The sequence below is a fragment of the Wyeomyia smithii genome, chromosome 2 (assembly GCF_029784165.1).
Source record: "Wyeomyia smithii strain HCP4-BCI-WySm-NY-G18 chromosome 2, ASM2978416v1, whole genome shotgun sequence".
Taxonomy (NCBI): Eukaryota; Metazoa; Arthropoda; class Insecta; order Diptera; family Culicidae; genus Wyeomyia; species Wyeomyia smithii.
In genome coordinates, this window is record NC_073695.1 from 92,608,498 (window position 1) to 92,620,072 (window position 11,575).

The 11,575-nt window shown below is 38.2% G+C and overlaps 2 protein-coding genes across 3 annotated transcripts; one reads left to right on the top strand and one right to left on the bottom strand.

Annotated features, from left to right (window-relative positions):
* The first annotated feature begins 3,443 nt into the window (after window positions 1–3,443).
* LOC129724267 (mismatch repair endonuclease PMS2) lies at window positions 3,444–6,467 on the top strand. Its single transcript, XM_055678996.1, has 3 exons — window positions 3,444–5,225; window positions 5,313–6,256; window positions 6,314–6,467. Exons 1-3 carry the CDS (start codon window positions 3,617–3,619, stop codon window positions 6,401–6,403), a joined length of 2,643 nt encoding a protein of 880 aa, XP_055534971.1. The 5' UTR covers window positions 3,444–3,616; the 3' UTR covers window positions 6,404–6,467.
* Window positions 6,409–8,608, bottom strand: LOC129724268 (glutamate-rich WD repeat-containing protein 1). Of its 2 annotated transcripts, XM_055678998.1 has the most exons (3): window positions 8,544–8,608; window positions 7,014–8,048; window positions 6,409–6,961 (listed from the first exon to the last, which is right to left on the bottom strand). In XM_055678998.1, the coding sequence occupies exons 2-3, from the start codon at window positions 8,014–8,016 to the stop codon at window positions 6,603–6,605; spliced, it is 1,362 nt and encodes a 453-aa protein (XP_055534973.1). In that variant the 5' UTR covers window positions 8,017–8,048; window positions 8,544–8,608; the 3' UTR covers window positions 6,409–6,602. The 2 variants fall into 2 exon arrangements, with proteins under 2 accessions (XP_055534973.1, XP_055534972.1); XM_055678997.1 differs by lacking the exon at window positions 8,544–8,608 and having other exon boundaries at window positions 7,014–8,242.
* Between the last annotated feature and the right edge of the window lie 2,967 nt (window positions 8,609–11,575).

The window sequence follows — 11,575 nt, forward strand, 5'->3', positions numbered from 1 at the left end:
TGCTACAATGACAGTTGGGTACACATACTTAGACATACGTAACACTGGCGATTTTTTTTGGTACTCTTTGCCCCACATCACCCGGTACCAACACCAGTTTGAACTGCTCGAAGAAAATGAACGGAATGAATTTTCTTCATCGCGGCTCTACTCGAGCACTCAACAAAATCCCTTAAGAAACTGTCAAAAAGTTGTTTACAAAATTAATGTTGCATTTTTCTAGTGGAAACGAAACAAATGCAGGGCTGCACAGGTACACAACCTCCATAAACTACTCAAACAGAGGTTTTTTTACAGCGGTTGGTACCTTCGAGTAGTTCATTTTGTACCAACTTTTTTGGAAGATTTCTTCCTGAGTGTTACGTATGTCTAAGTATGTGGTTGGTATATGGGCGAACTGTCATTGTAGCGATTTAGAGTGATTTTCTAATCTTCATTTAAACATCGAAGGACAATGATATTTTTTTTAAATCACGTTTTGCTTAGGAAAATACACTCTTTTAGCTGATATATAAAAATAAGAAATCCGTGAATAGCTAAACAACCAAATTAAATCATCTCCTTAACACACATTGAACTGCCCGTATGCGAATTTTTAGGGAAAAATACCAAAATAGTTGCTATTACATTCACTCTTGAAGAAATTCCTATCTTCTACACTCATAGAGTAAACAAATTGAAGGTGGCAGCACCGTAACTCCGTCAGAGCGAATCGTACGGTGACGTACAAGTACACTGAAAACAATTTCAAATTGAGCAGCATTTCCACTATGCACACGATCGCTCCATCAATAAAAAGCACATAGTCCAAAATATAAACAAAGTTACCACTATGTGTCAAAAAGTGAGGTTAAAAAGATTCCATGCGATGGTCTATTATTAATAGCGAATTTCTTCGTTCCACTAGCTCACCTCGTTTTGACCGTGAAGCGCACTAACTGCTGTCAAAACCCTTGTTTGTTCGCTCGATTTTGACCCAGTTTTGACCTGCCGTGCTGCCCGAAGTGCACTGTAAAATTTGTCAGCTTCAACCCACCACCACACGTGCTAAGTTCGTAAACAGTTATCTGGCATCTCTTTCTTACTCGCGTTTAAATGGCGATGACGTTTCATTATTTCTCGGCAGTTTTGCCCGCACACAGTGGAATAAAGAAATTCGCTATAAGGGCCTAGCTAGGGGCTCATGGTTAAGCGCACTGCTCTTTGTGTTTTCTGCTGGGAGGGAGAAACGAATACTACACTCAAAACAGAGAATACGCACATGCGTCGTTTTTTGATAGCGTGTAACCACATACTTAGACATACGTAACACTGGCGATTTTTTTTGGTACTCTTTGCCCCACATCACCCGGTACCAACACCAGTATGAACTGCTCGACGAAAATGAACGGAATGAATTTCAATCAAAGAAATAGTTATCGGTTTCCGTTATACTCTACTAAATTTTTTGGAAATAAATATTGAAATTCAGTCGCGCAGTGCGGACTGAATTTCAATATTTATTTCCAAAAAATTTAGTAGAGTATAACGGAAACCGATAACAGTTTTTTTATTTTTCATTTAAAAATCGAAGGAAAACGATAAACGTTTTTTAAAAATCACGTTTTGCTCAGAAAACGCGGCTTTTTCAAATGATATATAAAAATCGATATAGCTTTAGAACCCAATTAGGTTGTTTAGCTATCCAGCTTTCCACAAGCGGTAATGGCGAACAGTGCACGCAGCCCATTTTGACGTTTTCTGTAGGTCGGGTAATTTTCAATCGCAGTAACGGAGTGAAAAACATAAATTTTTTGCAACGTAGCATAGCAACTTTAATAAATAGTTTTGTTTATTATGATCCACGCATGCGCACGACGAAATTAAAATAACAAAACGCCCATTGTTTGTTGAAGTTGCTACGCTACGTTACGATCTTGTGATATTTTCTACTCCGTTACTGCGATTGAAAATTCCCTGACCTACATAAAATGTCAAAAGGGCAGCGTGAACTGTCCGCCATTACCGCTCGTGAAAAGATGGATATCAGTTTTTTATGTCATCTGGAAGAACTGCATTTTCTAAGCAAAACGTGGTTTTCAAAAATTTTCTATCGTTGTCATTCGCTTTTTAAATCACGATTAAAAACTGCTCGAAATCGCTACAATGACAGTTCGCCCATATACCAACTGTCATTGTAGCGATTTAGAGCTTTTTTTATTCTTCATTTAAAAATCGAAGAATGATGATATAAAGTTTTAAAAAATTACGTTGTGCTCAGAAAATTACAGTCTTTCAGATGTATATAAAAATCAAAAATCTCGCCAAACATGTGAAAAGGGCCCATGTGCCATATGTAAACAAGCCACAATTTCACGTTTTTCAATAAATACAAGCTTAATCTACCCGTTCAAATAAGATTGTTTGATTAAGAGTAAATTCTTTTATCAATAAAGCTTATTGGTAAGGGCAGATTTCGCTTGTATTAATCAAAAAACGAGAAAATTTGGCTTGTTTGCATATGGCACATGGGCCCTTTGCACATGTTTGGCGAGAAATCCGTGACTAGCTAAACAACCCAATTTCCCAATCAGTCAAATTCTACTTATTTTGTTTTATTTTTTATGAGCATGTAAAGTGGATAAAGATTTGCCAGTCTGTGCAAAAAGTGTAAAGGTGTAAATAGTTGGTTCAGTTTGTCCACGAGCAAGGCTGCCAAGTATACAGATTTTTCTGTATTATACAAATTTTTTGACCACGATACAGAAATGATACAGAATACAGAATTGATACAGAATTTTGATTTTTAATACAGATTTGTTCAGAATTTTAGCAATCGATTTTTTTATTCTTGCTTATTTTCCGTCGATCTGGTTCCACCACTAGTGGAGGCAACTCCACCCAGGACCCTAACTTACGACCCGTTGTTCAACGGACCGGCGCCAACGGCTTTACTTCCTCATGCGATGGAATGCGTGGTCCCAGAGATTTTTCACCTCAGAAAATCTCCCGGTGTCGGCTAGGACTAAACCTAGACCAATTGGATTGGTTGTGGGTGGATCACGCCACCCCACAGCCATCGACACCTATGTCGGCGTTGGGATTCTAACCCAGGCGTCGAGCGTGGTTGTTCGAGTTCTGCTGGGCGTCTGGCATTTACTAAGCGGGAAATTTCTTTTGTTTGATTTCTTCTGGACATTCGACATTTGGCTAAGCGGGAAAGCTTTGGAACAAAATACCGGATTCTATAGCCTTTCTAGCAAAAAAACACGGTTATAAACCTGAGTTTTCTTTCAAGAATTTTACCCAACCTTTTTACGGTTTCAGGCGAAGTTTAAAATTGGATGCCGAGCCCAGTTACCCCAAACCAGAGCATTTGTAGGCACACGAACAAAATACAGATTTTTTCACGGGTGCATACAGATTTTTCAAAATAAAATCTGGCAGCTCTGTCCACGAGCCTTCGTGATTTAAGGGTTTATAAGCGTTTTAAACGCAAAAAAAAATGTTTATTTTTCGCACGATGTAAACCGTCGACGACTTAGGCTCGAAAACTGAAGAAAAAAAGAAAGATGTAAACGGTTTCGTTTGCCTTACATTATTATTAAAAATAAAAGAAGTAAGTAAACAGTTAAACATGATAGAAATAGAGGACGTAATCGAACCAACGCCAACTTGCGAGGAATCCAAGAAAATTAATGCCATCGACAAGGAAACCGTACATAAAATCTGCTCCGGTCAAGTGGTGTTGAATCTTGCTATCGCAGTTAAGGAGCTTGTTGAGAACTCTTTAGATGCCGGAGCAACTATTGTAGAAATTAAACTGAAGGAACATGGGTCTGAGTTAGTGGAAGTTTGTGATAATGGCAGTGGGGTGGAGGAGCGAAACTTTGTGGCAATGACGGCTAAGTATCACACTTCAAAGCTAAAAGAATTTTCCGATCTTGCATGCATAGAAACATTTGGTTTTCGCGGGGAAGCGCTAAGCTCACTATGTGCTTTAGCAGATATGGTAATCATAACACGGCACGAGCTTGCTGCGCACGGGACCAAGCTACATCTGGACAACCATGGAGTCATAATTCGAGAAAACCCTTGCGCCAGATCCGTAGGAACAACGGTTTCACTATCGAATTTGTTTGCAACATTACCAGTTCGAAGAAAAGAATTTCAAAAAAACATCAAAAAAGAGTTCATCAAAATGTGCCATATTCTACAGGCGTATTGTCTGGTATCGGTTGGAGTTAGAATAATCTGCACAAATCAAAACAAGAAGGGCGTTAAATCAGTTGTTATGAGCACCCAAGGTACTGGTCAAACAGTTTTGGATAATATAACAACAGTTTTCGGAGCAAAACAAACAGCCGAGTTGGTTCAGTTGAAACCAGCCATCAACAGTAGCGGTAAAATCATGGATTTAAATGCCAGTGACTTTGATGATAGTTTATCACTCACACAAGAAGAAGTCGATAGTCTGAATCTTTCCAGATACAATATTGAAGGATATGTCTCTAGCTGTGCTCACGGTTCTGGTCGTTCTTCTAAAGATCGTCAATTTTTCTACATCAACTCAAGACCATGCGAGCCAGTACAAATAATTAAACTTATAAATGAAACATACCATAAATATAATACTAATCAAAATCCCTTCGTTTATTTAAATTTGAAAATGGATCGATCTGACGTTGATGTAAATTTAACTCCGGACAAACGCCAAATTTTGGTTAATAATGAAAAAATACTTTTGCTAGCGTTGAAAAAGTCTCTCATTAAAACCTATGGTTGTATTCCGTCGACTTATAAAGTGCAAAATGTAGATGTCAGTGCGACCAGTCGACTTTTGAATATTTCTATCAAGTCGGACAAAGAGGATCATACAGAGGAAGAAAATGATAGTCTTGTGATAGATTATACCTCACAGAAACTGTCGGAAACGTTTAGTCAGTGGAAAGCAACAGTGACACCCAAAGACATTCCTTCTCCCATAAAAGTAACTGGAAAACGAAAAAGAGAAATAATTGGAAAAATGGAGAAAATCCAACCTTTTCTGGTAAAGACTCTGCAGACAGCAGCTGAGAATGATTTAAGTTTTGAACATAAGTCTGATTTCGAAAACATGGCAAAAATGGCGAGAAACTCAACTATGGTTGGTGAGGAAATTCTCGAAACTGGAAGCGAGATCGACCAGATGCAAACAGCATCATTTGATACATTACCATTGTTAGCAGATAATGTCGAATCGATGGGTAAGCTTTGCATACATTTCTAATTTAATAGGTTGGTTTGTTATGAAGTTCAAATTAAAAGTAATGAGTCTTAAACAAATGTTTCAGATTTCGGTTCGTCGAAAGCCGAGGAAGTTGTGGAACTAATCAAATGTAAAAATATAAGTCCAAATGAAGGCAATACGCTGAAGTTAGAAATAAAACCAGAAGGCCTTATATGCATGGAGAAAAAGGAACACGATTTTCCTTCTATTACCTTTCCACGCGAGCCAAATTTTCGACTGAGTTCCACACCAAATGTAAAAATCGAAACGATTGAAGTCGAAACAACGGATATAGAAACCTCACCACAAATTAACGACGGTAGAACTATTGATGTTGATATGAATGCGTTGACAAAAATTCTCAGTCTGGAGCAGAAATTACGACAGGCTGACAATAAAGAGCAACCGTCTTTGACACGCTTGAAGTTCAAGAGCAAAATCAACCCTTCAAATAACCGCGCCGCTGAAGATGAATTGCAAACGGAAATCTCAAGAACAGAGTTTCCACGAATGGATATTATTGGTCAATTCAATCTGGGATTCATTGTTGTTCGTTTAGATCAGGATATGTTCATCATTGATCAACATGCCTCAGATGAGAAATTCAATTTTGAAGATCTTCAAAAAAACACGGTACTGCAAAACCAGAAGTTAGTCGTCCCCCAACAGTTAGAATTAACCGCTGTAAACGAGATGATTCTCATGGATAATTTAGAAATATTTGAAATGAATGGGTTCAAGTTTGAAATAGATGGCGCAGCAGAACCGACAAAAAAAGTAAAACTATTGGCGAAACCGTACAGTAAGAATTGGGAATTCGGTAAGGAGGATATCGATGAACTGGTATTTATGCTGCAAGATGCTCCTAATTCTATCTGTCGTCCTTCACGTGTTAAAGCCATGTTTGCATCACGTGCGTGCCGAAAATCTGTTATGATCGGGAATGCTCTATCAATGGCAGAAATGCGACGGCTAATCAATCACATGGGAGAAATTGAACAACCATGGGTATGGTTTTTCTATTTTCATGTAATTTGCATTGGTGTATTTATGATTTCTTTCCAGAATTGTCCCCATGGGCGACCTACGATGCGACATTTAATCAACCTGTCAATGATAGCCCAAACTGCGAGTTTAGCTAAGGAAAACGAATGAACGTGTACAATAAGCGCAATATTTTATTTTTGAATAATTTCTACAGGTTTACTGGATCATCGTTGCTACGTATTTTTATTAGAAAGAACTCAAAAAAACCCAATTCAGTCCAGCTTAAATGGATCAATATTTATTCGTGAAAATTCATTTTCAGTTTTCCGTTGGCATCTACGTATGTTTACATACAACGTAAATTATTCTATATGCTGATTGTTCGGAAAATATTAAACCCACTGTGAGCAGTGGATAGTAAAACACCTTTAAGTTGCGGGTGCCAATGTAGTTCCTTGATCTCCGTTTGCCCTTGATGTATGAATAGTAGTTGAGGGGGAAGATCTTTCAGAGTTGGATCATTGCGCTCCTGTTCATCATCTCGTTCAACCGATAGATCCCATAAGGCAATTTGGTCGTCGTCACCGCCAGAAGCTAGGATTGTAGATTCCTTCGGATGCCACTCAACGGTTGTAACATGATTAGTATGGTGCTTAAATGTTGCTACGATTGATTTTGATTGAAATTGCCGTAGATCCCAAATGTGTAAATAACCGTCATCTCCACCTGAAAAAAAAACTTGAATAGTTATCATATTGCCGTTCACGAATGTTCATACCACTAGCAAGCAATGGTTCATTTTTGTTCCAACTGATAACATTCACGTCGCTTTCGTGAGCATTTGCCGCTGTAAGCATGCAAGCCTTTGTGGGGGCTGCTCTACAATCCCAAATACGAATAGATTTATCGACTGAACAGGTAGCAAGCACATTTGGTTCGTTTGGACTCCACTGAATATCTTCAACTGAATCCGTGTGACCTACAAGCGGTCGTTGATCAACCGTCCATGAGCCCTTGTCATTTGGTCTCCAAATGTGAATATCTCTTCGGCAATCTCCAGTTGCAAGCATACCCCGAATAGTGGTACACCAATCAATGGCAAATCCTTCTTTTTGATGTCCAGAAAATGTAAAGTCCGCCTTAACGCCATCTCCGACCTGATTATTTTCATAGGTTTTGCACGAATGCTCGTTATCAACCGCTTCCAGCTGATCATTGATATTATAAATGCTAACCCGTCCCATTTCACTCCACGTTGCTACATAACGATTATTGTTAAATGTTGTTGACCTAATCCGATTCACGCATCCAGCGTGCTTTATCAGAGCGCAACTCATTTGAGGTCGTTTATCATCTACATCCTCCTCGTCACTGTATTCATCTGAATCTGATTCGTCATCAGTGTCCTGCTTTTTTGAAGTGCGATGCAGGTTGGACATTTTCATGATAATTACGTTGTTTACATGAGTTCTGGCAGCTTGCGTTCCAGCCACTAAAAATGCCGTCAATGGAAATTTCTCTCTATCTTCGCCTAACGGATCCGGTATGATATCAAAACTAAGACAAGGGGCTCCAGTATGAGCCTGGTGCAACATAACATACGCCGATTCGTCACAAACGAGTTCCTCGTCGTTGTTCAGTTTTCGACCCGGCAAATAAACCTGGCTGTTAGCGCCAGCATTAGTCCCCATGTCTTCATCCTCATCATCGCTTTCTCCTGCGAGAATCGCATTCTCTAAGCTTTGATCCTCGGCGAACTCCATCTGTTCTTCTTTGGACATGTCTAATATTCAACAATGATGTTTGCGAAACACTACAAATCGCGCAACGAAATAAATTTTTTTTTTCTACTAAATTTAAACAACCGCACGTGTAGACAAACTTGACGTAGTTTTAAAGTACGGGAAAAGTGTTGCCAAATTCAAACTTTAAACTTTTCTATGGTTTTCATAGGTATTTATTCTATTTATTAGAGACTGTGTAAAAAGAGATACGCAAAGAGAAAAGCAGTGAATATGGCAACCCTTTGCTAATATTTTATTTTAAACAATTCTGGCAACCACATTTATTTTCGCATGACTTTTCATACGCACTAGAAAGTGTAATGAAAATTTCGAAACTTTGTAAGGATATATTACTGAGTTTCAGTGCTTGTTCACACAATTATAATAATTTCCAATGCATCACTCATAATATGAGCATGACGAACACATTTTCCGTTGATACCATAATTGCACGAGATTCACAGAAATTAAACTGATAGCAACACACATTCTGTACGAAAAGTAACACGCATGAGATTGTTTACTTTGCACACTTGGAGCCTCGATTTGACGGTTCACTTGGAGTTTTCGACCTCACTCTTCGCGTATCTGTTCATAACACCGTCTGTAGTATTTATAAATGGCAGTTTTTCAAGGGAAAAGAAATTTTGGAACACGGAAAACGAAAAGTACCCATTTTCATGTCGATTTCACTCAACGGCGTCGTTCCGTGCAGGAAGCCAACTTTGAGTAGTTGTAGATTAATTCAATACAACCGAAATTCGTTGGTTGGAACACAACTGCCACCCAACTAGCGAATCGTGTTCGTTGGATGAACTGACAACTGGGCAAATTTTTCAAAGGAGAGCGCCGATTGTTTGTTTTCTTCCTGCTTCGGAAAAGTTCCTAGTTTCATTGCGGTAAAACCACATAAATAAGACATACGTAATACTGGCATTTTTTTTCTGGTGCACGTTGCCCCATAGTACTCCGTACCAAGTCCTGTCCAATTGCTCGACAAATAATGAACAAAATGAATTTTCTTTTTCTCGGCTTTATCCAGCCCCAGAGAAAATCCCATAAGGAACTGTCAAAAAGTTATTTACAAAACTAATACAGCACTTTTCGAGTAGGAACGAGACAAATGCAGGGCTGCGCAGGTACACTGCCTTATAAAACAACTCAAACAGTGATTTTATTCAGAGTGTGGTACCATTCGAGTAGTTCATTTTGTACCAACTTTTTTGGAAGATATCCTCCTGAGTGTTACGTATGTCTTATGTATGTGGTAAAACTATGTCAAAGAAAATGAACTTTGCTCATCTGTCTTGCTGCTGTACACACTTAGATAATATCACCGAGTACGGTAAAATGAATTACCGAGATTTCAACGGCTGAGATTTCGGTAAAAATCTCGGTAATACATCAAAATACCGAGATTCTGTAAAATAAATAATTGACAACTTGTCAAACTTTAACGAAATTCTCGGTGATATTTTACCGGGACTCGGAAATTTCAACTGTCGAATTGTTACGAAAATTTCGGTAAAATTTACTGAAGTACGCATTTTGCGATTTCTCAGATAAATCCAGGAAATGATGAAAACGATTAATTATCCGTATAACTTTATTAATTATTTTGTCAAATGATACAACTTATTAGGTACAGCATTGGTAGAAACAGCAGAGTTGTGTTGCTTCCTGAAAATAAAACTACATCCATCACTGCAACTTCCATCCTGCGGAGCAAGTCGTGAACCTACAAAATTGAGTAAGGAAAGAATTAATTGTTTTCTTTTAGTATTATATTTGCAATATTGTGGCGCCAGCACTAAATTAAAGTTCGGAAGTCAGACTTCCGACTTCCGAACTTTCTTTCGACTTTACAAACACATAGAACAGCTGCGTGTTCACACAACATGAACTGCGGAATGATTGCAATGTATTTGTTTTTATAAACCGGACTGACAGCGCAGTGGCGGCTGAGATTCTTGCAGTGTTGCGAGAACACCAAAAACAAATATCGGAAGTGAGCCTGACTGCCAGTTTATCAGCGACATTTTGATAATTTTTATTTAAATGCACAATAAACACAAACAAGATCCGAGAAATAGAATTATATACTTACTCAACATTTTAGGTTAATTTGAATATAACAGATTTCTCCGGAATGATGATTAACCGCGAAACCTCTTCCTGTTACATCTAAACCGAAATACGAATAAAACTGATAGTGAAGCTTTCGTTGTTTCGACAGTTCTATTTTTCGGAATTTCGGGAAGAGCTCCTTTGGTTCAACGAAATCTCGGTTAAATGATGTCAAGCTTCCGAGATTCGGTGTTTTAGTTTACTGAACTCGGAAATTTGCTGTTTTGCGGATCTTTTCAGCAAAAAATTTACAGTATTCCGGTAAACACATTCGCTTTCCGATTTCTCAGTAATTTTGTTACGAAACGACGGTAAACGAAAATGTTTTCAAGCAGTTCAGTATTTTACTTTACCGAGAAAACATTATGCAGTTAAGTGTGTAGTAAATATTTTATGTATTTGGTCAATACTTTTTACATACAAAAATTCCAACGACAAGCAAAATGATAAAGCGCTAGCACATCACTCTGCTTCTTGCCCAAAAAAATGGAGGATCGCTACGCTGGATATTTTCGGTGAAGGCGTTGAAGAAATAAAAGAACAAACAGCCGAATAGTAAACCCACATACATAAGACATACGTGACACTGGCGTTTTTTTCTGGTACACGTTGCCCCATAGTACTCCGTACCAAGTCCTGTCCAACTGCTCGACAAATAATGGACAAAATGAATTTTCTTTTTCTCGGTTTTATCGAGCCCCAAAGAAAATCCCATAAGGAACTGTCAAAAAGTTATTTACAAAATCAATGCAGCATTTTTCGAGTAGGAACGAGACAAATGCAGGGCTGCGCAGGTACACTGCCTTCAAAAACAACTCGAACAGTGATTTTATTCAGGGTGTGGTACCATTCGAGTAGTTCATTCTGTACCAAATTTTTTGGAAGATTTCTTCCTGAGTCTTACGTATGTCTTATGTATGTGGATTAAGCGTTATAACTAAACATGTTTACAATTTTTTTACAACAATAAATAATATAATTTTATTTAAGTAATATTTTTTTTACACTTTTCGGACCCCTGAAATGCATTTGAATGTCGTTGAGTTCTGACATTAGAGGGCTTTTTAGTTGGGTGACAGCCCAACTAGCGAACACCCAACTAACGAACCTCCAACTAACGAACATCCAACGAGCGAATCATTCACTCAAAATATTTTTCACGTTATTGTTACGTGAAATTTCCTGTACTTATTCATTTTCTGTCAGTTTTCCTTATTTATGTGACAAACATAACATCTACGTGAAATTCACATGCATACTATGTTTTATCACGTAGTATCTACGTGAACTTGGCAACGTCAAACAGAATGAACTCTCCGTGCGAAAATATACAAGAATCAAAATGGCGAAGCTGTTGTGTAATTCGGTCTCTGAACATAAAATTGATTTCATCGATGGCTTGCCAATGAGTGAGATTTAGAAAAACCAT

Excerpts from the sequence above, each read along its gene's own strand:
- LOC129724268 (XM_055678998.1), bottom strand. The coding sequence starts at position 8,016 with ATGTCCAAAGAAGAACAGATGGAGTTCGCCGAGGATCAAAGCTTAGAG. Across the intron at positions 6,962-7,013 it reads TGAACCATTGCTTGCTAGTG|GTGGAGATGACGGTTATTTA; the intron begins GTATGAACATTC and ends TTTTTTTTTCAG.
- LOC129724267 (XM_055678996.1), top strand. The coding sequence starts at position 3,617 with ATGATAGAAATAGAGGACGTAATCGAACCAACGCCAACTTGCGAGGAA. Across the intron at positions 5,226-5,312 it reads AGATAATGTCGAATCGATGG|ATTTCGGTTCGTCGAAAGCC; the intron begins GTAAGCTTTGCA and ends CAAATGTTTCAG. Across the intron at positions 6,257-6,313 it reads GAGAAATTGAACAACCATGG|AATTGTCCCCATGGGCGACC; the intron begins GTATGGTTTTTC and ends ATTTCTTTCCAG.